At 42.1% G+C, this 25,935-nt stretch overlaps 1 protein-coding gene across 1 annotated transcript; it reads right to left on the bottom strand.

Moving 5' to 3' along the window:
* Nucleotides 1-252: 252 nt before the first annotated feature.
* On the bottom strand, nucleotides 253-25,223 carry grik1b (glutamate receptor, ionotropic, kainate 1b). Its single transcript, XM_060942207.1, has 15 exons — nucleotides 25,139-25,223; nucleotides 19,355-19,522; nucleotides 17,798-18,055; nucleotides 13,747-13,928; nucleotides 13,187-13,240; nucleotides 11,539-11,712; nucleotides 11,054-11,197; nucleotides 10,573-10,680; nucleotides 7,010-7,120; nucleotides 5,816-6,019; nucleotides 3,431-3,654; nucleotides 2,972-3,090; nucleotides 2,507-2,724; nucleotides 2,196-2,421; nucleotides 253-1,237 (listed from the first exon to the last, which is right to left on the bottom strand). The coding sequence occupies exons 1-15, from the start codon at nucleotides 25,221-25,223 to the stop codon at nucleotides 948-950; spliced, it is 2,565 nt and encodes an 854-aa protein (XP_060798190.1). The 3' UTR covers nucleotides 253-947.
* Nucleotides 25,224-25,935: the final 712 nt, after the last annotated feature.

The raw sequence follows: 25,935 nt of genomic DNA, 5'->3' as shown, positions 1-25,935 counted from the left end.
TGGACAAGTTGCCAGATCATTTCAGGGCTGACACATAGAGACAAACAACCATTCACACTCACATCAACGGTCAATTTAGAGCCACCAGTTAACCTAACCTGCATGTCTTTGGACTGAAACTGGAGCACCCAGAGGAAACCCACGCAGACTCGGGGAGAACATGCAAACTCCACACAGAAAGGCCCCTGTCGCCCACTGGGCTCAAACCCAGAACCTTCTAGCTGTGAGGCGACAGTGCTAACCACTACACCACCATGCCACCCTGCACAAAACTCAGTTTCACAAAATATGTAGATACTGCAGTTTGCCTTTGCATGGCAGAATTAATAGTCATATTTATGTATTTAAGAGACATCAAATGACATCCCATAATCTCCTTGAATTCTTCTACTTTCAGCCCAAAATGTGAATTTCAGTGGATTTCAGGGCATGTTGTGGTTATATCAAACTGTCAGCAAGAAAAAGGGCTTAAGTCTGTAACTGAGTCTGAGACCAGAATACCAATGTGTGTGATTTCCTGTCTTAAATCCTTACTAGACATGAAATCAACTCATGAATACGACCCATAGGGCACTACGCTAGACATAAAATCCATTATTTGTAATGTCCTTCCAGACTACATGGGACTGAATCCCAAATATCCCCCTTTTAGACTACATCAGGTGAAGGCGTTATCATTTCTGACCCTTTGTAGTCCACATATAATGGTTAGAAATGTTGTGCTACGTAGGGCACAGAAGAAGAAAAGGAAAGTACAGAAATGTGACTGTTATGAAAATAATACTGTACTTTCTGTGATTGTTGCACTGAAGTACGTTACCATCACTTCCCTTTGAGTGAGGGTCTTTTTTCCATTCCAAAATTGGTCACAGTTCCGAGTGTACCGTTGCAACTAGGGCTGTGAAGCCTGAAAATATCTGTCCACATATATCAGTCATCCGTTGTGGTCAGTACTTGTTGTGCCACTCACACTGCCCAACATTCGCCTCCTCCACATCGAGATTTCTACGCGATTTGTAAACGAACTCGGCAATGGCAACAAACACGGAGAGCACAAGCCCAGCGGCAAGGACGATGAAGATACCGCCGATGTTCTCGACCCCGAGAGCGCTCGCCTCCTTACTGTCCTCCTCTGGACAGCCGTTTCCTCGCCACCACTTTTCCTTCATCATGTGCAGCTTTCCTTCTTCCTGCAGTTGAAGAATTGCAATCGTCACTTTATCACGGTACGGGGAACCTGTGAAAAAAGAAACATTATTCAAAATACGTTTTTTTTTTTTTACAGGTGTTACCTACTTTCTTTTATAGTTATACTGCTGGCATTATGCTCGGGTAAATATAGTGATTTCCATTCCTTGCTGCTCCACCCTTACATCATCGATAGTACAACATTGTAAAGGAAATTTGCATTGTTTTGATAAGCTACAGAAAGCTAATAAACTGAAAAAAAAAAGATATGGGGAAGTGGTTGGGGCTTTGAGCTACTGTTTGGGAGATTGTGAGATCAAATCCCATCACCAAGATGGTACTGTTGGTTCCTTGAGCAAGACCTTGAACCCTCAACTGCACTTATCTCCTAACTCTATTCTAAGTTCCAGCCGTCCATCCATTATCCATAACCACTTATCCTGTGCAGGGTGATGGTAAAGCTGGAGCCTATCCCAGCTGACTATGGGCGAGAGGTGGGGTACACCCTGAACAAGTCGTCATCATCACAGGGCTGACACACAGAGACAAACAACCATTCACACTCACATTCACACCTACGGTCAATTTAGAGCCACCAATTAGCCTAACCTGCATGTTTTTGGACTGTGGGGGAAACTGGCACACACGAAGGGAAACCCATGCAGGCATGGCAAAAGAACATGCAAACTCCATACAGAAAGGCCCCCGTTGGCCACTGGGCTCGAACCCAGAACCTTCTTGCTGTGAGGCGACAGAAAGTTTTTTGGATAAAAGAAAACATCAGCCAAATGAGCCAATGTGATCCTACTGAAATTAGTGCCATTTTTAAGATGTCTATCAAAACCCATTTCTCACAAGAAGTAATTTATGGGCCACATGACTTAAAGGTTTTGGGTGGCATATAAGTGAAGGAAAACAAATCAGATGGCTTGATATTCAATTCCAATTCAATTACCACTAACTTGAGAAACTCAAGGCAATTTGTAATTGGTAGTTCTTCGTCTTACCAATTGGAGTTCCCACTCCATAGCCCTTGGAGTCAATGAGGCCTCCGATCTGTGTGAGGTTACAGTTGCGCTGGCTGATGTACTCGATGCTGGTGGACTCCATTAGGAGTGCATAATCGGTGGTCAGCACACGCTGGATTCCTTCGCGGTTGTTTTTTACCAGAGCTGTGTTCTTACGGCTGCTCATGAAGGCCCACATCTTCTCATATGTTGAGATCTTTGACTTCTGGGGAAAAAGAGAAATAAATGGTTAGTGTGTCATACACAATATGGAGCTTTAAGAGGTACGGATACCTGCTCTGTGTTCTAACCTTGAAGAAGGTCATGGTGGAACCATCCCTCACGGCTCCATACTCAATCTTGGTTTGTTTGGCGAGATCATCGGCCGAGTCAATGGGTGAGTCCATGCGCTCCACGGTGAGAAATGCAGCAAGATTTGCTGTGTATGATGAGATGATGATGAGTGTGAAAAACCACCAGATGCCCCCAACAATCCTAGTGGACAAAGCTTTTGGCATCAGCTCTGAACCTGGGGAGGAAAAAAATGATCATGCATACTAGATATATGGTGATTCTATACAGTGCCTTTCATAAGTATTCACCCTCATTACCCTAAGAACATCATTGTCACAGTGAAACATGGTAGTGGTAGCATAATATAAAATTTTTCCATGTTGAGAAGATCAATGGAGTGGAATTGATGGAATCAAAAGAATCCATGATGGACTTGTATGTCAGATGCTCCAAATAGTTGAATTTAAAAAAGAAGATCCTACCTTGCTGCATTAGAGCTCCAATGCCAAACCACATGCTGTTGATAAGGGTAAAGTTGTTTTCCACCACATCAGAGTCAGGGTTGCAGGGGTGAGGATTGTACCATTCATAAGGAGTGAACCTACACACACACACACCCCTTTGTCTTACTATCCTTCTGAGGACCTTCCATTGAAATAATTAATAATCTAGCTAATTGACGTTATGCCACACCTATATCCAACCTTAATTTTAACCATAGTAACTGGCCCTTTTTAAAAAAAAAATAAAGTCTACAAAAATCAAAGACCCTCACAAAGATAGGAATATCTAACTGGTTTGACCTTTACCGAATGGGCAGGACTTAAATGTTATAAGCTGTCTCTGTCTCAAGTCCACTTTCGCAGTGTCAAGGTGTGATAAGCATTCAGATCTCAGCTAAAGGCCTGGATTTCATGAACGTCTTTGAAAGCTGTCCTTACCTGGCAATGACGAAAAGGACACAGCTGACTCCTAGACAGGCAAGTAGGACATACATCCAGATATCAGGGGAGAGCGGGTTCAGGAAGGAAAAGACACCTGGGTTTGTGCCGTTGGGTTTGTGGTACAGGATGGAGATTCCCAGGGTCATGAACGGTTTAGAGAAATCGATCACTTTCTCCCTGACGTAGGTAATGGTTAATGGAGCCACAGCTAAATCCGCCACCTGCAGGAAAAAAAAAACATGATTGCTGAAAATCGTGAGCAGATTTTTGGAAACATTATGATTTTTCTTCATCAACTGCCATTTTGGTTAATATCCTGAAGAGGAGTAAAAAGATGACATCATCAAACAAGGGTCAAATGTTACCAAACTGAATAGCCAAACAGTATTCAAACCTATGATACATACAAGCGGTTACTACCGTAGCTAGCTAACCAGATAAACAATTAGCATCCAGAACAAATATTTTTCAACTACCTTGGCAACTGCCTGGAGCTACATTCCAACAGTTGCATTTTGCTTAATGTATTTTTTTTCCCTGGACACTACTAGTTTTCACATGACGTCACAGAGTCGGGGATTCCCTAGTGGCGGCCATCTTGTGGGTCAAGCTTACCGTACGGGTGACTGAGCACACATTGTAATGCACGAGTACAAAGTCTTCAAAAGAACCCAAGCAGGCTATTTAAAGCTAGCAATGGTGCACACCTGTTGTATTCACGGCTGTCGTAATAGGTCAGATGATGAAGTCAAGCGGAGCTTTTATGGAATTCCCACTGTACGGGAGCATGAAGGCGAGCAAACACAGAAACTCAGCATACAAAGGAGAAATCTATGGCTTGCGAGAATCAACCACAAGGATTATCAGCCTTCCAAACACAGCAAAGTCTGCTCCGATCATTTTATAAGTGGTAAGTTGTTTAAATAAACAATCAATTGTGTTTAAGTTTGTTTTTGGAAACCAAAACATCATGTGAACAATCTCTGGAGAATGCCTAACTGGAACCGCTGAGTGTACGTTTACATTGTAATGTACACTTAATATCGCTCGTTTGTCACGTTTCTATTTGACACTTGTCACTTCACTCACGCAAGGGTCATTTTTGAAAAACATTTTAGGTCTATTCTGTATGATTTGATTTGTGTTTGGGATGCAAACAGTGCGCCTTTTGGCGGATGCCGCCTGAATCACGCAGATCTGATTTTTTTTTTTAGGGGGGCGTTGGAGTGTCTGATTATAATTTCAAAGTAAATTCTGTATTAAAATTACTAAATAAGCAAATCCGTTACAGTCCATGAAACAGGAAGTATAAGGATGAGAAAAAAACAGTTTAAATCGGAAAGCTGCGCACATTTGCGCAGCCCGAGCAGGACTGCGCAAATGTGCGCAGCTTTCCGATTTAAACTGTTTTTTTCTCATCCTTATACTTCCTGTTTCATGGACTGTAACGGATTTGCTTATTTAGTAATTTTAATACAGAATTTACTTTGAAATTATAATCAGACACTCCAACGCCCCCCCTAAAAAAAATCGGTTCTGCGCGATTCAGCCGTGAAAAAGGCGGCATCCGCCAAAAGGCGCGCTGTGAATATATAAAGTTGTATATATCAGACAGCCTTTAAAGTTTGATGAAGTCAGTTTCAGGCTTTGGAGCAGGCTTTGGCAGTTTCAGGCTTTGGCAGCCCTGCATAGTCACTTGAAAATGCATCTTTGTCCACTTCGTAGGGGTCAATTCCTCCAATCAAGGCCAGTTTGGCTGCATACCGTTGTCGTGAGATGTTGTCTAATGTATCTATATACTTCTGTTTGCTTGATTTTGCCGACATTGATCTTTATTTTAGAAAACTGACTATATAACTTCATAAATTCGTCCGAGATAACGTAGCCGGTAATGGCGATGGTCCGTTTTGTTTGCCCCACAAGATGGCGGCTGGAAGGCGTTCCCCGGAATGCCGTGACGTCAGTGAAAACTATCTATAGGTTATCATATGTGGCAAACTAGCTTTCAGCTAGCATGGACATAACCCATGATTGGCACTATTTCCCATGTGGTGTTTAGCATCATGCTTATCATGAGTCATCCAGATCCACCAGTAAATACCAAACCAAATAGCATGTACTATTACCATGCTATAGGTTACCATAGATGGCAAACTATTTTCACCAATCAGTACAGCATCACGGCAGTTTAGAGCTAATGCATATTTGGCTAAGGCTTGTTTGATGATGTCATCTTCTCCACTTCAGAACATTTACTGTACCATAATAGTCCCTGTCACTGTCTGTCATTGCTACAGTTCCTGTTTCCTTTATAAACTGTATCTTTTTTAGATTTGTATAGTCACTCTGTTATGATATAAATTTTCCATATGTGCAACATACGTTATCTATGAGCTCTCGAACCATGCCATTCCACTCCCCCTTATCGTTCTGGGCACCGTATTTGCCGTCTGAGACAAGTTTGACCTCATAGGAAAATCCCAGGATGTTGGAGAGCTCCTTCAGCAGGTCTAAGCAGTAACCCTCGAAGCGGTCGTTCCCGTACAGTGGCTTGTCCGATTTCTTATACATCACGTATGGGTTTTCCTACCAAAACAATGCATTTTGTGAACAATTTGAACCAGAATAATGATGTTATTCACTGCTCCATCCCTTTCATTTTGTATTTAAACTCAAAACGTGTCATCAAAAAGACCCCCAATTATAAAAAGGGATTTGAGGCTCCATTTCCCTAAATTCTCAAATATTGTTTACTGGCCTGGTATTCCGCTCTGCCTGAAACACTCCACCAATGATTGTTTACGCTGTTGCTGCTGCTGCAATTTGAAGCTATGTTTCAAGTATTTTTGAGTTTGTCTATTTTCCTGTCATCTAGTCTCTTAGTTTCTAGTTCTATCTTGCTAGTTCTCATGAGGTGCACTGCTTTAAAAAACAAAACAAACCAGGAATAGATTCAGGAGGTCAGAAACAATAGGCTGGTTTCCACCAGAGGAACCAGAGGAACATTAGGCTAGTTTCCACCAGAGGAACCAGGCTAGTTTCCACCAGAGGAACCAGGCTAGTTTCCACCAGAGGAACCAGAGGAACATTAGGCTAGTTTCCCCCAGAGGAACCAGGCTAGTTTCCACCAGAGGAACCAGAGGAACATTAGGCTAGTTTCCCCCAGAGGAACCAGGCTAGTTTCCACCAGAGGAACCAGAGGAACATTAGGCTAGTTTCCCCCAGAGGAACCAGGCTAGTTTCCACCAGAGGAACATTAGGCTAGTTTCCCCCAGAGGAACCAGGCTAGTTTCCACCAGAGGAACCAGAGGAACATTAGGCTAGTTTCCACCAGAGGAACCAAGCTAGTTTCCACCAGAGGAACCAGGGCCAATTTTACTTCCTTAGGTACATTTCTAACTCCAGAGCAGGTACTGTTCTCTGGAACAGGCATGCCTAGGGTTGTCATTAGGTGCACTACCCAGTTGCCTGGACTTGGATGAATTTTAGTTGAATATCCCTGATCTAGCAAATTGAATATGCAGTTCTAAGTTATAGCTAGGAGACCTCTTCAGTCAATTTTCTGACAATACTTACCAGGATAGTTGTGACGATCAGAGTCCGGTTGGCCATGGAGTCTGTAACGTTGCCCGTCTTATCTTTGTTGTCCGTCAAGTTAAGACCTGTGTTAGAGTTCCACACCCCAATCTGATAAAAAAAAAAAAATCTAATCATATGGTATTACATTTTCATTAAGTGATCAGGGATATGGACATCTACAATGTATATTAAAAAAATAAAATAAACATCATTCATCTATAAGTAGATTTTACAACCTGCAAGCCAATTTCTAGAACAATTCTATACTGAAGAAGCAAGTAATGCAAAATTTTAGGAAAGGCACCACAATGGTGAGGTAACACTGGAAAGAAACAAGGGAAATATAAATAAAAAAACGTTTCAATAAGGCGAAGGTTCTTTAGTTTTCTAAGCTAACCTAAGTAAATTATTTGTGTAGACGACATAGGTATTGCAAGTTATCCCTCATCCTAATTTTTGCCAAAGCAGTACGTATACCACCAATTACACAAATTACATACTTAGCATACATAGCTAGCTGGCTAACTTGTTTACTTCCTCATTCTTTAGATAGTTTAATCATCTGTATCTTTTTTTGAACAAATTGGCACATGAAAATTTGGCCTTCTAGTTGTTACACTGTGCTCCAGTTAAAATTGTAACAAGTTACTGCCTTTGGTACAATTTATCAAGTAGCTTTAGCTAGCTAGCTAGGTGCCAAAAGACAAAGAGGTAACCGCCAAAACTATGATACTACTGTACAGTACTTCTACAGTCATATTTCTGTGGCCAGATTTGGTGATTAAAAGCAGAAGAAAGGGTAAAGAGCTGGAGAGGAAGAAGGAAAGCCATTTGGTGAAAACAAACCTTTTTCCAGACTTTATGAAAGCGCCCAGCGTCCGACTTGTGAAAAGTCAGAGAAAGAGGAAAAAGTTCTAATAAACAACTGACAACCTAATTAAAAAGTCCACTAGTGTAATAATGGTAAAGGAAATATCTTTACCATTACCAGGGAGACGGTGACCACATTGCGAATGATGCAAGTTATTATTATTATTATTGTTATTATTATTATTATTATTAAAGAAATCCCTTAACCTACTAAACCCTTAAACACATTATGAGTCATTTATACTACATGAAGGACTATTATTACTAACACAAGGTCAAATGAAGGTAATTTGTTCATAGAATAAAAATATAATGAGGTCATCACTGTAATTATCACATGATTATTGTTTTAAATTCATGGAATTGCCAAAATACCATGAGTTGGCCTACTGGTTGGCGTGTCCGCCTCTCGACCGGGAGATCGCGAGTTCTACTCACGGTTGGGTCATACCAAAGACCATCATCAAAATGGTACCTATTACCATCTGGCAAGGCATGCTGCAATACATATGAGTAGGGAAGTCAAACTCTCGCGGTTACCAGAGGACTAGCCCCCCACCGTAACCCTAGTTGTACAGGCGAGAGGCTGAGGGCTATGGAAGTGGAGATCAGCGCCGCACCCAAAAGAGCTGGTTAGTACTGGGACAGGAGACTGCCTGGGAAGACCAGATCCTGGCATGGAAGGGACTTTGATTGACTGACTGAATTGCCATAATAATAGTACTAATCAGTTTAACACTGCACTAATGAGGTAATCACTGTAATAATATTGCCACAGAGACAATAATAAAGTAATTACTGTAATATGAAGGTCATTACTGTAATATAGATGTCAGTGTACCAATAAGGCTGTCAAAGTAATAATATCTGTATTATTAAGTATATAATTAAGTAACGAATGAGGTCAGTACTGCAATAATCAGGTCATCGCTGTAATAAGAAAGTCTTTTCTATCATAAAAAGGTTCCTACTTTAATAATGACACCAGTGTTCCGATACAGTTAATGATGTGCTAATGAGGACATCCCGGTAGTATCTTGCACGTGACGTCACATCCGCTCCAGATTGTAAGCAGTCGCCATTTTGTCGGTCAAACGCCATATTTCCGCCGTCTTTCCAACACTGACTTTGTTTTTTTTTTCGCCCAAATCTTCAAATATTACCGTGCCACAATGCCGGAGAGTTGTATGGCATATAAATGCCACAACAGGAGAGGTCAGAAATCGGGAAGAAAGTTTCATAGGCTGCCACGGGACCCTGACAGGCGTGCAAAGTGGATTGCTGCTATCGGCCGGGCCGATGCAAACAACAAGAACAAGGCATGGGAACCGACTGGAAAGAACGATTACTGGCGCCTGTGCAGTGACCATTTCATCTCAGGTTCGCCATGTATTTATTTCAGTATATCCATGTGGTTATTCGCAACATAAGTTTATGACTTGCTCTAATAAAAAATTCCAGGAAGTGGGAACCTGAGAAAAGGCTTGGGGCGGGGGGGTGGATTGGGTCTTTAGTGGTGTGACAATCAATGTAGTCTCTAGATATAAAATTATTTTACACTTTTAGGGGTCACATGCATTTCTGTAAAGATAACTGTCCAGAGATTTATAAGCACGCAGTGCTTCACCACTGAACAGCGAGGGAAAGTTAATGAGGTAATTATACTGTACACATCTGGGTATTCCACCTCTGGCAGTTTCATATCCACTGACACGGTCGTGAAAACTCCGTCCGGTAAGCCATAAGGGTCACTAATCCGTAGGTCGTTTATTTTAGACATATATCTAATTATCTGTTCATTAGAAAAATGAGCCGTGTAGTCCGTCGGTTGAAATTTATCCATTTTGTACACGAGTGCAGCAGTATTCAGCGGTGTTTTTTACCGACAAAATGGCGGCTATGTACTTTCCGGTCACGTGACTGCAAGATCTCTATTGATATTCTCTGTATAATAATGCAATCATCACTGTGATAATGAAATAATCACTGTAATAATTACATCATCATGATAATAATGTCATCACGACAGTAAAAAAAAAAAGTCATTACTGTAATAGTGAGCTCAGTGCTGTTATAAGAGTCATCACTGCAATAATGAGGTCATTGATGTAATAATCAGATCATCGCTGCAATACAGTGTTGGGGTCACTACTATGATAATGAAGTTGGCATTGCAGTAACTGTCATCATTGTAATAATGAAGTCATCACTGTAATAAGAGTCATTACAGTAATTGGTGTAATACTGTAATAATAAAGTCATCACAATAATAATAATAATAATAATAATAATAATAATAATAATGCCATAACTACAGTACAATAATGAACAGCTCATTATGATAACAGTCAAAATAGCAACGATTAGGTCATAACTATAATAATAATAATAATGAGATCATCATCACTATAATGATGAGGTCATGACATAATCACAAAGTTATCACTGGAACAATAGTCATCACCATAATATAGAAACTGCCCCGTAATTATAGTCATTGCAATAATTAGGTCATTACTGTAGTAATGAAATCACTATAATAAGCCTACAATTGCAGTGTCCTTAATGAGGTCATCATTAATAATATCATCTCTGTGATTGAGGTCATTACTGTAATAACGATGTTATCATACTGATTTCTAATTATGATTAATTTACTTTTGCACGTGTGTGTGTGTGTGTGTGTATACCTTTTCCATGCCGTCTTCTTTCAGGCTGATGATATCAAGGTCAAAATCTTTCCTCAGCCCGTCTGTCCTGTTCAGGACGATCTGTCCAGTTAATCCGCTCCACTGAGACTGACGATGTAAACAGGACACAATGAAAAGACTGACGGACACAAATTCATCCCATTACAGTTCCTCAAGAAATCTGTCCCTCTTATCCAGAGACCAGGACGCACTTTTGGACCATAACAGAGCATAATAGAGTTCTGTGGTCATTTAGGACTGGAGTAAAGGTTTTGACTCTAAGAGTCTAAAAACTACGCTAAAGTTCCAACAAAAAGTCCCAGAATGAATCTCAGACATGAATATCAAAGGACAAGAGGAGACAGTGTTTAGCCAGTGTGACTTCTCCTTTCCCAGGAATACTCATTATTCCTCTTCAGGGAAACAATTTTGGGAAAATAATTAATGAATTCCACTGACTTGCGCTGAAGTGACCACTCACCTCTTTAAATGTGCTGATGAAGCGAGAGCCGAAGCGCCATGGTTTGTGTCGGTGGCACTGCAGCGAGCTGACGGTGATCTGTGATGCTCGCTGTGCCGTTGCTGCCACCATGAACACGGCATCGTACATCAGAGCAGCTTCAGTCTGGCAGAGACAGAATGCACACTTTTACACACCCCTCACACCAGTGTTATCATCACGCATCATGCTGCAAGGTTTGTTCAGGGGCCCAGTGGAATCAGGAAACACACACATGATGTACCACACACCAACTGAATCCTTAGGAAGGGTGTATTAATTAGAGAATTGAATACTTGTGAGTGTGCTGTGATAAAAAAAAAAATTAATCAACAACAGGATGGGTGATGAAGCGGAATATTTGTCACCACTTTGAAGTTGATTGTTTTCCAAAACTAACACAAAGTATTTTACTCCACTTATATTTATAGATATGAAAGTTTGGAAATGTTCGGATGATTTCTAACCGTCATTATGCCCTCCATTATGCCGGCGTCGAGTTTCGGTGGACCCTGAACTCGCTCCATGGACCACTTCCCCAACACTGATGCCACCTGAGGGTTGTCGACATTCAGAAGGCGGAAACCTGTCATGTTGACTCCACTGTAGCGGTATGGCTCCAGATCCAGAGCATACAGATCCTACGCCACAACACACCACCTGCATCAGTCACACTCTCTAACCCAAACAGAAAAACTCAAAACTGAAAGAATAAAATTACAAAAAAAAGGTGTTCTTGTAGGGCGGCACGGTGGTGTAGTGGTTAGCGCTGTCGCCTCACAGCAAGAAGGTCCGGGTTTGAGCCCCGTGGCCGGCAAGGGCCTTTCTGTGTGGAGTTTGCATGTTCTCCCCGTGTCCGCGTGGGTTTCCTCCGGGTGCTCCGGTTTCCCCCACAGTCCAAAGACATGCAGGTTAGGTTAACTGGTGACTCTAAATTGAGCGTAGGTGTGAATGTGAGTGTGAATGGTTGTCTGTGTCTATGTGTCAGCCCTGTGATGACCTGGCGACTTGTCCAGGGTGTACCCCGCCTTTCGCCCGTAGTCAGCTGGGATAGGCTCCAGCTTGCCTGCGACCCTGTAGAACAGGATAAAGCAGCTACAGATGATGAGATGAGGTGTTCTTGTATGAGATGTGAAATTTGGGTCAGTTTTTTTTTTTAATGGCTACATTAAAAGAGGATCAATAAACAATCATGGAAGCACAACTCATACTGACTTTTTGGAAACTCTGACTTTTTATTAATAAAGTACGACCTGTCTGATGACCTTTTGTTTGTTTTATATTTACTGTTTACTGTTTAATGTTGTGGAAGGGCGGCACGGTGGTGTAGTGGTTAGTGCTGTCGCCTCACAGCAAGAAGGTCCGGGTTCGAGCCCTGTGGCCGGCGAGGGCCTTTCTGTGCGGAGTTTGCATGTTCTCCCCGTGTCCGCGTGGGTTTCCTCCGGGTGCTCCGGTTTCCCCCACAGTTCAAAGTCATGCAGGTTAGGTTAACTGGTGACTCTAAATTGAGCGTAGGTGTGAATGTGAGTGTGAATGGTTGTCTGTGTCTATGTGTCAGCCCTGTGATGACCTGGCGACTTGTCCAGGGTGTACCCCGCCTTTCGCCTGTAGTCAGCTGGGATAGGCTCCAGCTTGCCTGCGACCCTGTAGAACAAGATAAAGCGGCTACAGATAATGAGATGTTGTGGAATGTACATGTGACAAGTTAGCTTGTGTTCTCATTTACATTATAGCAGCGATAAACAGTCACTTCCTTTTGAAAGTATTGACAGAAAAAAATGCAGCTTCTCCTGTTCCCAACAAATCTTGAACACTTTCCTGATGGTTACATTCAGCTGAACGTAATGTACGGTAAGTAAATTATGTAAATAAGGAGGGAACGTATCTGGCTATGTAGAAGTTAAGTAGTTATTTGGTTATGCTCGTTGCCCCACTTGTCTTGTTTATCTTTTTAGATGTTTTAAATCTAATAAACTAGTAAGCAGTTATGAGTGAAAAAATCCCAAATATGACACAAGCCAAGGTTGAGCTACATTTAAAATTCTGCCTAAAGACAGGATCTAACAATTTTGATAGAAGATATTATATGATCAAACCTTAGGCAATGTGACTTACCAGCGTGGTGAAGAAGAAATGGTAATACTCAGTCATCATGCCCATAGAGAGTAACTGCGGAAAAAGAGGAAGTAATTTTATTTATATCAATTCATATTTATATATTATTCATTGGGAAGCCATGGTCTAATGGTTAGAGAAGCAGTTCTGGAACCAAAAGGTTGCCAGTTTGATTCTCTGGACCAGCAGGAATGGCTGAAGTGCCCTTGAGCAAGGTACCTAACCCCTAACTGCTCCCCAGGCTGCTCTGGGTATATTGTATGTCGCTCTGGATAAGAGCGTCTGCTAAATGCCTGTAATGTATTGTAATGTAATGTTATATATGCTGCTGTCAAGACTGTGTTACCCATCAACCCTTGCACCTGATGATATCACGTGCACCTGAGGTACGTTTATGTCTAATGAGCATGGGTATTTAATTTCTGTCCATGGGAGTACCCTTTGCCTCGTGTCTGTCAAGCTCACGTCATGTCCTTGTGTTCCTGCACTTGTTTTTGTTCAGGTACCTATGTGTGTTTTGTATTGTACTAGTTAAACCATACCCATATTTATAACCATACCTGTTTTAACACCTCAGCTGTGGTCTGGTATGAGCAGTCGAAGATGACACAGAACTCTTTACCCTTCTTCATCTCTTTGAGAAGCGGCCGAGCGTCTCTGTTCCCCACAGGCAGCTGCCGGATCTTAATCTTAATGCTGTAACGGGATGGAGCTTTGATCAGCTCCTGCAGACGAATCAGACCTTCAAAACAAATAAGCAAACATAGTAAAGCATTTATCTTATACAACCTTCTGCTATATGCCTTTGCTTTCTTATTTGGCTCTTCCTTCAGTGCAATACTACCTCACCACTTAATTATTGTTCTTGACTTGGAGAACTAGGCAGAATTTGCACTTTTCAGATCCTTATTTTTTGTCAAATTTAGACACATTGCATGTGTCTTTTTCAGCATAGATACAGTAATCTCATAATTTTACAAGGTGGACAGAGATTTTTTCTCCATTTTCTCACCAATTTGGTCATCTGATACATCCCACCCACCAACCAGCTCCATCACACAACAGCTATCAACCAGGAAGGGTGAAGGCTAGCACAAGCTTTCTCCAAGTCATGTAGAACCAACTACCATATCTATTCAAACTTCTGCTTATGCTACATCACAGGTTGTGTGAAACACTTGGAGGAAAACCTTAACTGCCCTCCTCTGCGTACAGAAACTCAAAGATGGCCCCCAATTTTCTACCATCCTTTTGGTTTACGTGGGAGAGTGTAACACCATCCCTCACAGCTCTTTAGGATGCCCAGCCATGTAAGGCTGTGGCGTTGTCAGGATTTGAGCTTGAGATCACCCAACAATAGGATGAGCACCTTTCTCTTGCACCACTTCAGAGTTCTGGGAAAATATGCCACACCACAGTTGCTCCAATTAAGGAGCTACTCATTCAAAGGTAGGTAATAACTTTGGGAAGTTTTTGTCTGTAGGACAGCTGTCTTCTAAAGTTTTTATTTTGGACATATATGTGTATCACATAAGCCCTACCGCAAGTTGGCCTAGTGTCCACCTCTTGACCTACTGCTTACTGGTACCTACTATTATCTGGTGAGGCACGCCACAATACAGATGTGAGTAGGGAGTCAAACTCTTGTGGTTACCAGAGGACCAGCCCCCCACTGTAAGCCTAGCTATGTAAGAGGCTGAGGGCTATAGAAATGAAGATTGGCACCGCCCAATGCACGTTAAAGGCCTGGTTAGTACTGGGATGGAAGACTGCCTGAGAAGACCAGGTCCTGGCATAGGTGGGACTTTTTTACATAAGCCCTTCTCAGAGATGGTGACTAGGGTGCATCAGTTGCCCCCTAAAAACAAAAAGTTCCTCCGATCATGATGCATTTTTGTTTTTATATTCCTTTTGGTAAGAAAACACACTGGGTGAAATATTTTGACAAAATTCAAAAGTTTAATGGTGGCACCAGGAGCTCAAAGTTATGGAAAAAGCTGCTATTTTATGACTTTTATGACAAAATTTTGATCACTTTTCATGAAACATTATGGCACCTTATAGAGTATACCAAATATCTTAGATACATATTTTTAGTACATACACTGGTGCTTGAAAGTTTGTGAACCCTTCAGAATTTTCTATATTTCTGCATAAATATGACCTAAAACATCATCAGATTTTCACACAAGTCCTAAAAGTAGATAAAGAGAACCCAGTTAAACAAATGAGACAAAAATATTATACTTGGTCATTTATTTATTGAGGAAAATGATCCAATATTACATATCTTTGAGTGGCAAAAGTATGTGAACATTTGCTTTCGGTATCTGGTGTGACCCCCTTGTGCAGCAATGACTGCAGCTAAATATTTCCGGTAACTGTTGATCAGTCCTGCACACCGGCTTGGAGGAATTTTAGCCCATTCCTCCGTACAGAACAGCTTCAGCTCTGGGATGTTGGTGGGTTTCCTCATATGAACTGCTTGCTTCAGGTCTTTCCACAAGATTTTGATTGGATTAAGGTAAGGACTTTAACTTGGCCATTCCAAAACATTAACTTTATTCTTCTTTAACCATTCTTTGGTTGAACAACTTGTGTGCTTAGGGTCGTTGTCTTGCTGCATGACCCACCTTCTCTTGAGATTCAGTTCATGGACAGATGTCCTGATGTTTTCCTTTAGAATTCGCTGGTATAATTCAGAATTCATTGTTCCATCAATGATGGCAAGTCGTCCTGGCCCAGATGCAGCAAAACAGGCCCAAACCATGATACTACCACCACCATGTTTCACAGATGGGATAAGGTTCTTATGCTGGAATGCAGTGTTTTCCTTTCTCCAAACATAACACTTCTCATTTAAACCAAATAGTTCTATTTTGGTCTCAGCCATCCATAAAATATTTTTCCAATAGCCTTCTGGCTTGTCCACATGATCTTTAACAAACTGCAGACAAGCAGCAATGTTCTTTTTGGAGAGCAGTGGTTTTCTCCTTGCAACCCTGCCATGCACACCATTGTTGTTCAGTGTTCTTCTGATGGTGGACTTATGAACATTAACATTAGCCAATGTGAGAGAGGCCTTCAGTTGCTTAGAAGTTACCCTGGGGTCCTTTGTGACCTCACCGACTATTACACGCCTTGCTCTTGAAGTGATCTTTGTTGGTCGACCACTCCTGGAGAGGGTAACAATGGTCTTGAATTTCCTCCATTTGTACACAATCTGTCTGACTGTGGATTGGTGGAGTCCAAACTCTTTAGAGATGGTTTTGTAACCTTTTCCAGCCTGATGAGCATCAACAACGCTTTTTCTGAGGTCCTCAGAAATCTCCTTTGTTCATGCCATGATACACTTCCACAAACATGTGTTGTGAAGATCAGACTTTGATAGATCCCTGTTCTTTAAATAAAACAGGGTGCCCACTCACACCTGATTGTCATCCCACTGATTGAAAACACCTGACTCTAATTTCACCTTCAAATTAACTGCTAATCCTAGAGGTTCACATACTTTTGCCACTCACAGATATGTAATATTGGATCCTTTTCCTCAATAAATAAATGACCAAGTATAATATTTTTGTCTCATTTGTTTAACTGGGTTCTCTTTATCTACTTTTAGGACTTGTGTGAAAATCTGATTATGTTTTAGATCATATTTATGCAGAAATACAGAAAATTCTAAAGGGTTCACAAACTTTCAAGCACCACTGTATTCTAAATATATTATCAAGCACAGTTTGAGTTTTAGCTGTTCATTGAATCATTGTTCAACTACTTTTAAACAATACAAATGTATTATGAATCACATTAATGCTTCTCAATCCCTTGCAAAGGTTCTTAACATGATCTCTGGCTCACAAGAAATCAATAAATGGAGTCCAACATTGTGATTCAAACCTTACGCGAAAACATAAAATAGGCATTTTTTGGCAAAAAATGAACCTCATGGTGCCACCATTAGACTTTTGAATATGGTCAAAAAATTTTACAGGATGTCTTTATTGGTGAAAAGGAACACCCAAACAAAAATGCATCAGATTTTATGAAAGTGAGGGCAACTGATGCACCCTAATGGTGACCCTATAATTCTGTTTACCACATAAGCACAAACATATAGATCAATCCTGCCAGCTTCCATAGAAAACTTGACTGATTCTGCTGGTTCAGACAGAAATTTTGACCAATCCTACCTGCTCCCATAGAAGGTTTGACCAATCCCACCTTCTCCCACAGAAGGTTTGACCAATCCCACCTTCTCCCACAGAAAGTTTGACCAATCCCACCTTCTCCCACAGAAAGTTTGACCAATCCCAGCTTCTCCCACAGAAAGTTTGACCAATCCCAGCTTCTCCCACAGAAAGTTTGACCAATCCCAGCTTCTCCCACAGAAAGTTTGACCAATCCCAGCTTCTCCCACAGAAAGTTTATCCAATCCCACCTGTTCCCGCATAAGGTTTAACCAATCCCACCTTCTCCCACAGAAACTTTGACCAATCCTAGTCACTAATTCAGAATTTTTAACCAATCCCCCCCAGAAAATCTGACCAATCCCACCCAGTCCTGCAAAAAGTTTGTTTATAGCTTCTACCACTAATATACCCCTCGTACCAGTTGCATCCTCATACACTACGGTGACACTCTTCCATTTGTAGAAGTGCACGATGTCGAGCACGGCCTGGCTAATGGAGGCATACTCTGGGTGCAGGTTGACATAGAAGGTATCCCTGTTGTCCATAGACGGATGTTTCCAGCGTGTCTGTATGTGAGGAACCTCCAGAGCATTACAGATGGACTGCACTGCACTGACTGAAGAGCTGTGGGACGGACCAAAGACTGCAGCCACACCCAGTGACAGCTGATCACATGCTGTACATGAAAGAGGAGTTAGAGTTAAGTATGTGTCATGAAGGTGACATTATGAGGTAAAAGAGAGCAAAATAAGGTTGAAGTTACCACATATTGACCTCATTATTATGTGCTGACAGGCTTTTATGTTGCCTATTACTTTAAAGCAAAGGGCAAAACACGAGAGTTAGGGTGTTTCTTCAGTCCGTATTTTCTATCCCTGATTTTTTCAAGTGCTTGTATTTAGAAGTTGTGGTCTGAACACTCTTGAAAAGCCTCACCTTGGACTCAGAAGTGTGACCTACATGCAGGTAATTCGCATTATCTCAGTGGGGAGCCCCCAAAATCTACTTAACCTACACATACATTTCCCTGTGTAAATTTTGATGTAACATTTGGAATTTTTTGCCAAAGTGAGTAACAAATCTAGAAAGTAACAACCCACTAAGCAAAGCAGTAAACTAACTGAGTCACAAAACAAATGTACAGATTGTAGGAGACCACAGGAGTTGGAACTGGCGTGGACTTGACAAACTCTTTGTCAGGATTGTGAGGTAACAAAAGAGTGTGTAGTAACACTAAACAAAAATAGAGCATTTTCAGGACAAATTCACAACCAATCAGCCATAATGTTATGACCACTGAGGTAAAGTGAGTAACATTGATTTATTATCTCATTACAATGGCGCCTGTCAAGAGGTGAGATTGTAGAAACAGAAAAGTACCAGCATTAACTTTTTCAGCAGTTTGTGCTATGGTAGATCTTCTTTTCTTCTGGATTGGACCATATCGGCTAGCCTTTGTGCCCCACGCGAATCAGTGAGCCTTCAATGCCCATGACCCTGTCGCCGGTTCACCGGTTGTCCTTCCTTGGACCACTTTTGGTAGGTACTAACCACTGCACACCGGGAACACCCCACAAGATGTGCCATTTTGGAGATGCTCAGACTCCGTCATCTAGCCATCACAATTTGGCCCTTGTCAAAGTCGCCCAGACCCTTACGCTTGCCCATTTTTCCTTCTTCTAACACATCAACTTCACGAACTGACTGTTCTCTTGCTGCCTAATATACCCCACCCCTTGACAGGTGCCATTGTAATGAGATAATCAATGTTATTCACATCACCTGTCAGTGGTTTTAATGTAAATACAATGTACTAGCCAGAAACAATGTGAGTCCTATAACATTCAGGCGAGAAACACCACTGTAAGTTTATGATCTAGAGTTATTTAAAAGATTCCTGAATCAGCTTTCTGGCAAGAATGTTAGAAAGGATGAGCATTACAATAAATATTGTTGTTCCAAAACACTGATTTACCTCTCCTTGAGGCTTCAAAGCTGTCAAACATGTTGATGCGCTGGATGTCATAGGTGAGCGTCGTGTTGGGCATTAATGTCCTGTTTCGATTGATGCTGGTCACTGCGAATTTAAAGGCTAGCTCTTCCACACTGACTGGCTCATTCTCCAAAGTCTCAAAAATACCACCTGCACATACAAACCCAGTGTTAGAGCAACAGATATTCCTCGTGGATACATTACATTTGGATCCTTTGAATGTGCAAATATCTCTCTCTCCCACTTTTTATCGACTTCTTAGATTCTTAGTAGTTGAATTACTATAGCTTGTCAAATGGCATCTTCCTTCCTTTTGCTAACTCTTGATACACCAATTCCAAAAGAAGCAATGGAAGTAATATCAAAACTAAAGGACGCGCTATTCTTATTGAAACTGTTTACATGTGAGAGCTGTCCTTCTAGAACACAAACAGATTTTCTGTTAAAATCACAATTCAGGAAACAACCATTGCTATCACAAAGCTATCAGTGCTATATAGAAAACTGCAAAAGATGATAAAGTATCTTGGACCCAGGAAATCTCAAGGAATACAAGGGTACTTCAAAAAGTTCTCTGCCTCAACCAGAAACAAGGGGCGTAACTCCCATTTTGGGGCATAACTGTATACTATAAAGCCATCTCTGTCCACAAAAACTCAAATGAAAGAAGCAATCAAAGAAAAATGGAGAGGAAAGAGAGCTTCGAGCTGGTGTGATGTTGCTCCAGGACAACATACCTGTCCACACAGCATAGGTGGCAGGGGCAGAAGCAGCCAAATGTGGCTTTGAACTGTTGCCCCATGCACCTTACTCACCTGACCTGGCACCGTCTGACCTTTGTCTATTTCCCAAACTGAAATCCTACTCACGTGATTACCATTTTCAGAGTGACAATGAAGTCATCCATGCTGTTGAGGAGGATCTGGAGGCTCAAGATATGAACTTCTTCCGTGAAGGGACAGCGAAACATAAACATCGGTGGACCAAGTGAAGTTAAAGGAGACTGTGTAGAAAAATAACGCAAGAACAATCTTTCTCCCATGATGTTTTCTGGGTGAGGCAGAGAACTTTTTGGAGTACCCTCATATTAATTCAGCTATAATGCCTTTACAAGACTGTCAGTGACACTCCAACTAACAACTGATGAGGATTAATATATGAAGGTGAACTAAGAACTTAACATTCTAAGGCACAATATAGAATACAATATACAAAGTACAATCTTCTTTATAATTACATCGATCGAGCGGAAAACTGGGTGGGTTTAACCACATCAAAAACAGATTAGTAATGCATGACTCATAGAATTACAAACGTTTAGTGATTAGTAATCATATCCTGTAGCCTAGGGTGGCACGATGGTGTAGTAGTTAGCACTGTTGCCTCACAGCAAGAAGGTCCTGGGTTCGAGCCCAGTGGCTGACGAGGGCCTTTCTGTGTGGAGTTTGCGTGTTCTCTCCGTGTCTGTGTGGGTTTCCTCCGGGTGCTCCGGTTTCCCCCCACAGTCCAAAGACATGCAGGTTAGGTTCATTGGTGGCTCTAAATTGACTGTAGGTGTGAATGGTTGTTTGTCTCTATGTGTCAGCCCTGCGATGACCTGGCGACTTGTCCAGGGTGTACCCCGCCTCTCACCCATAGTCAGCTGGGATAGGCTCCAGCTTGCCTGCGACCCTGTACAGGATAAGCGGCTACAGATAATGGATGGATGGATCCTGTTGCCTGATGCTGCCATGGCCAGTTTTTTGAAGCTGAAGCGGAACTTTTATTGCGTGCCGCCACATAACACCAGAAATATCATTTACGCTTTTTATAGACGTGGTGGCCAATATGAAAGATTGCAGAAATTTAAATTTCTAGAAAGCTACACACTTCCTCTTACAAGTTTTCTGGACTAATCCCGCCTGGGTAAACAAATTGCTCGACTAAACTACTAAACTACTCATCACTTCAGCTTTTTTATGATAAGAAGTTGATTGTTGCTGTGTAATAATGTCAAATAGTAAAACAGAGCAGATATATGTAGTGTGTGTGTGTGTGTGTGTGTGTGGTCTATTTGTAAAACAGTATTCATTGCCATGCGGAGGTGCATGTAAAGGACTCGAGGACAATCGCTGCACTGTTTAGTCCCTGCATTCACCCAGGACTCTAAAAGCCTGCCCAGAGACACACACGCACTCACACACACCTCCATACACAGTCCTGCAGTCAAACATAGAAAGAATGACATATTTACATTTATATTTGACATATGAGACAGATTTGTGTCTATAAGTCTTTGGATTGCTTGCATTATTGTTTGTTATTATTATTATACATGAAATGTGCACATTAAGACACTATAATAGATTAGATTAGTTGAGATATTTATTGGACATTCTTAATTGTAATGCTTTTATATCGCAGTATTTAATGCACAACACACATCAAAAGCAGCAACATGCTGCATTAGCACGAATACAGGGCTGTTCCATGATGGCTCCCTTCCAGCTGATCTTTCAGGGAAATTGTTGGAAAGTGGTTCATGCTGTCTTTCATTACAGACCCACATTCATGGCCACATATGGCAAAAGTTACCACATACACTGACTGTCCGTGGTATAAGGGACACCTGTAGATTCATGCAATTATCCAGTTGGCCAACCATATGGCACCAGTGCAAATATACACTCATCTCATGCAGATGCAGGTCGAGATCTTTACTTATTGTTCACCTCAAACCTGACCGTAGCATGTATGTTGGTGCCATACAAGCTGGTTGTTGATGAGAGAAGTCAGAGGAAATTTGTCAGACTGGTTCGAGTTCACAGAAAGGCTGAAGTAACTCAAATAACCACTCTTTGCAACCGTGGTGAGCAGAAAAGCACCTCAGAATAAACAACACATCAAACCTTGAGGCAGGTGGACTAAAAGAGCAGAATACTACACTGGGTTCCATTCCTGTCAGCCAAGAACAGGAAGCTGAGGTTGCAGGAGAAGATTCAATGTTTCCAATTTTCAGTTGTCCAGTTTCAGTTTGAAGCATTACTGATTACTTTCCCATAACAGCATGCCTCCAATTGCTTTATTCCGTACTCATTATTATCATAATTAACTGGCTGCAGTTCGACAGGCTGTTTAAACCGTTCATTTAGAGCAGCTTGTCCAATGTTATAATACAACACTGCAACATATGGGCCAGATTATGTTTTCTTCACTGATGAACAAAGCGCTGAAGATTACGGAAACACTGAGAGATAAAGAGAGGATTCAGTGGGATTAAAACACGTTCAGATTACAGTGTGTTTCTTCAATCTCACTCTTCTGGGTTTCTGTCTGAATAAACCACGCTAAATAAGTCGCACAGTTTGGCGTATATCTGACGAAGATTCAGGATCAGACCTCATATTTACATAGCTTCATTTTCCACATGCTTTTATCTACGGTGATTTAACAAGTGTGTCAGAATCCAGTCCAAGTTCTGAAATGGGAAAGTAAACGTTTGACAGCTGATCAAATTCACACAAGTTCTTCAGTAATGCACTTGAGCTCCGAGGCTCATGGAACTAACAAACCTATGGATGGAAGTCCAAACCAATACCAAGCTGCACTAAAGAAAATGTGATATCAGTTATCCAAGAGCTGTGCTATAAGGATTACAGTATTTAGCTACACTGTGAAGTTTTCATCATGATTAACAACAAACGACGTTCGCAGTTCTGTGTGATATCTCTGAAGACCTCGAAGAGGCTCGATAACAGTCGCTCTGACCAGAGAATATTGAAGGCTGAAATCTGATTGGCTTTGGCATTGATAGCTGGTAGTGATATTAGATGTTACATTTTCAGTAAGGTGATTAGTCCTGATCACGATAGCAGTGAATCCAGAGCAGGAATATACCTTGCTGAGGAGGTCCATCACAGGTCACGACTCTATACACTGTCCTGCCCAAATAAAGTCACGGCCAGAGTGAACAATCATGGACATCCAGGAATGTTTTCAGGTCAGTCTACTGAGACTCTACATTTCATTTCTACATGAATTCCATAGCCAATTCCAAACTCAAAACATTCACTCGTTCATATTTCGGAAGTGCTTGATCCTGGCTGGTGGATCAAGAGTCCATCCATCCATTATCTGTAGCCGCTTATCCTGTTCTACAGGGTCACAGGCAAGCTGGAGCCTATCCCAGCTGACTATGGGCGAGAGGCGGGGTACACCCTGGACAAGTTGCCAGGTCATTGCAGGGCTAACACATAGACACGCTCACATTCACACCTACGGTCAATTTAGAGCCACCAATTAGCCTAACCTGCATGCCTTTGGACTGTAGGGGAAAACCGGAGCACCTGGAGGAAACCCACATGAACACGGGGAGAACATGCAAACTCCACACAGAAAGGCCCTCGCCGGCCGCTGGGCTCGAACCCAGGACCTTCTTGCTGTGAGGCAACACCGTGCTGCCCAGATCAAGAGTCTATCCTGGGAAATCAGAGTGTGAGGCAGGAATACACCCTGGATTTGACACAGGAAAAAGCACACTCATGCCCCTTTTCCACCAAATCAGTGCCAGTGCTTAGTTTGGAACCGGGTTTTCTGTTTCCACTGACAAAGAACTGGCTCTGGGGCCAGAAAAACCGGTTCCAGGCTAGCACCAACTCTCTGCTGGGCCAGAGGAAAGAACCGCTTATGTCAGTGGGGGGGCGGAGTTGTTAAGACCAACAACAATAGCAAGACCGCGAAAGGTCGCCATTTTTAAATAAGCGACGAGATATCATTGATGCAGTAAAGCAGCAGTCATCCATTATTATTGTTGTTGCTTCTTCTTCTTCTCCGTGTTGTTGTTGCTTTGATGTTCGCGCCAAGGTTTATGCAAACACAGCGACGTAACTGACATACACTACCATTCAAAAGTTTGGGGTCACCCAGACAATTTTGTGTTTTCCATGAAAAGTCACACTTTTATTTACCACCATAAGTTGTAAAATGAATAGAAAATATAGTCGAGACCTTTTTCTGGCCATTTTGAGCATTTAATCGATCCCACAAATGTGATGCTCCAGAAACTCAATCTGCTCAAAGGAAGGTCAGTTTTATAGCTTCTCTAAAGAGCTCAACTGTTTTCAGCTGTGCTAACATGATTGTACAAGGGTTTTCTAATCATCCATTAGCCTTCTGAGGCAATGAGCAAACACATTGTACCATTAGAACACTGGAGTGAGAGTTGCTGGAAATGGGCCTCTATACACCTATGGAGATATTGCACCAAAAACCAGACATTTGCAGCTAGAATAGTCATTTACCACATTAGCAATGTATAGAGTGCATTTCTGATTAGTTTAAAGTGATCTTCATTGAAAAGAACAGTGCTTTTCTTTCAAAAATAAGGACATTTCAAAGTGACCCCAAACTTTTGAACAGTAGTGTATACAGCGACGTAATGACGTGGCTCCCCTTAGCACCGCGAGCTATGGAAAAGCAAACTGGTTCTCAGCTGGTTCGCAAGTTGAACGAGTTGTGAACCAGCACCAGCACTGGCCCCGAACCAGCCCTGGAACTGATTTGGTGGAAAAGGGGTACCAGTCACACCTTGAACTCGACCTACTGGGATGTTTATGGGAGGTAGGAGGAAACCAGAGAACCCAGAGGAAACCCAGAAGAACACTGGGTTCCAGCAGGCACAGGAAGTCCAAGCCAGTATCAAAAAGAAATCTGTATTAGTTCCATATAAGCAACAAAGTTGTTGTCGGCATTAAACGCTACAGTGAAGTTCATGAAGGTGCTACGTACCGATGCGCAGAACGTTCTGTTGCGCGCTCGTGAGGACGCACAGCATCAGCAGCACCGGCGCACCAAGTCGCTTCTTTTTCGCCATGGCGCACGCGCACAGAGCTTGCCTCATGCATGGATGATGATGATGATGATGATGATGAAGATTCTTCTTCTTGCGGTCAATTCATTCTTGCGTTGCTGTCACGCGCCTGATCCAGCGCGCACGCGTCTGTGCACGAGACACAAAAATCCAAGTTCAAGCCCGGAGAAGCGGTGGAGTAAGTAGGTGCGCGCGCGTGTGTGTGCTAACCAATTGGATGAACGTAAAGGCGGGGCTTCAGTGAATAAGAGGCGTGACTGTGTTAATACTGTCAAATAAGTGACATTGATATTAAACTGGGATTTAGTTCTGGAAGTGGGACAGAATCTCATAGGGGTACCAACAATCTGGGATCAGTGGCTCAGGAGCTTGTCCAGAAAAGACTGGGTGTAAGCTGTGGGTTTATTCACCAGGCCTTCGAAGGGCATCACGGACACACTGGTTCATATCAGTGGGTAATTTAGAGCAGGGGTTCTCAACCTTTTCTGACTCATCTATTCTCATCTCATTATCTGTAGCCGCTTTATCCTGTCCTACAGGGTCGCAGGCAAGCTGGAGCCTATCCCAGCTGACTACGGGCGAAAGGCGGGGTACACCCTGGACAAGTCATCACAGGGCTGACACATAGACACAGACAACCATTCACACTCACATTCACACCTACGGTCAATTTAGAGTCACCAGTTAACCTAACCTGCATGTCTTTGGACTGTGG

This window comes from Neoarius graeffei, chromosome 16, assembly GCF_027579695.1.
Source record: "Neoarius graeffei isolate fNeoGra1 chromosome 16, fNeoGra1.pri, whole genome shotgun sequence".
Taxonomy (NCBI): Eukaryota; Metazoa; Chordata; class Actinopteri; order Siluriformes; family Ariidae; genus Neoarius; species Neoarius graeffei.
This window is presented reverse-complemented; position numbering and strand designations above follow the sequence as displayed.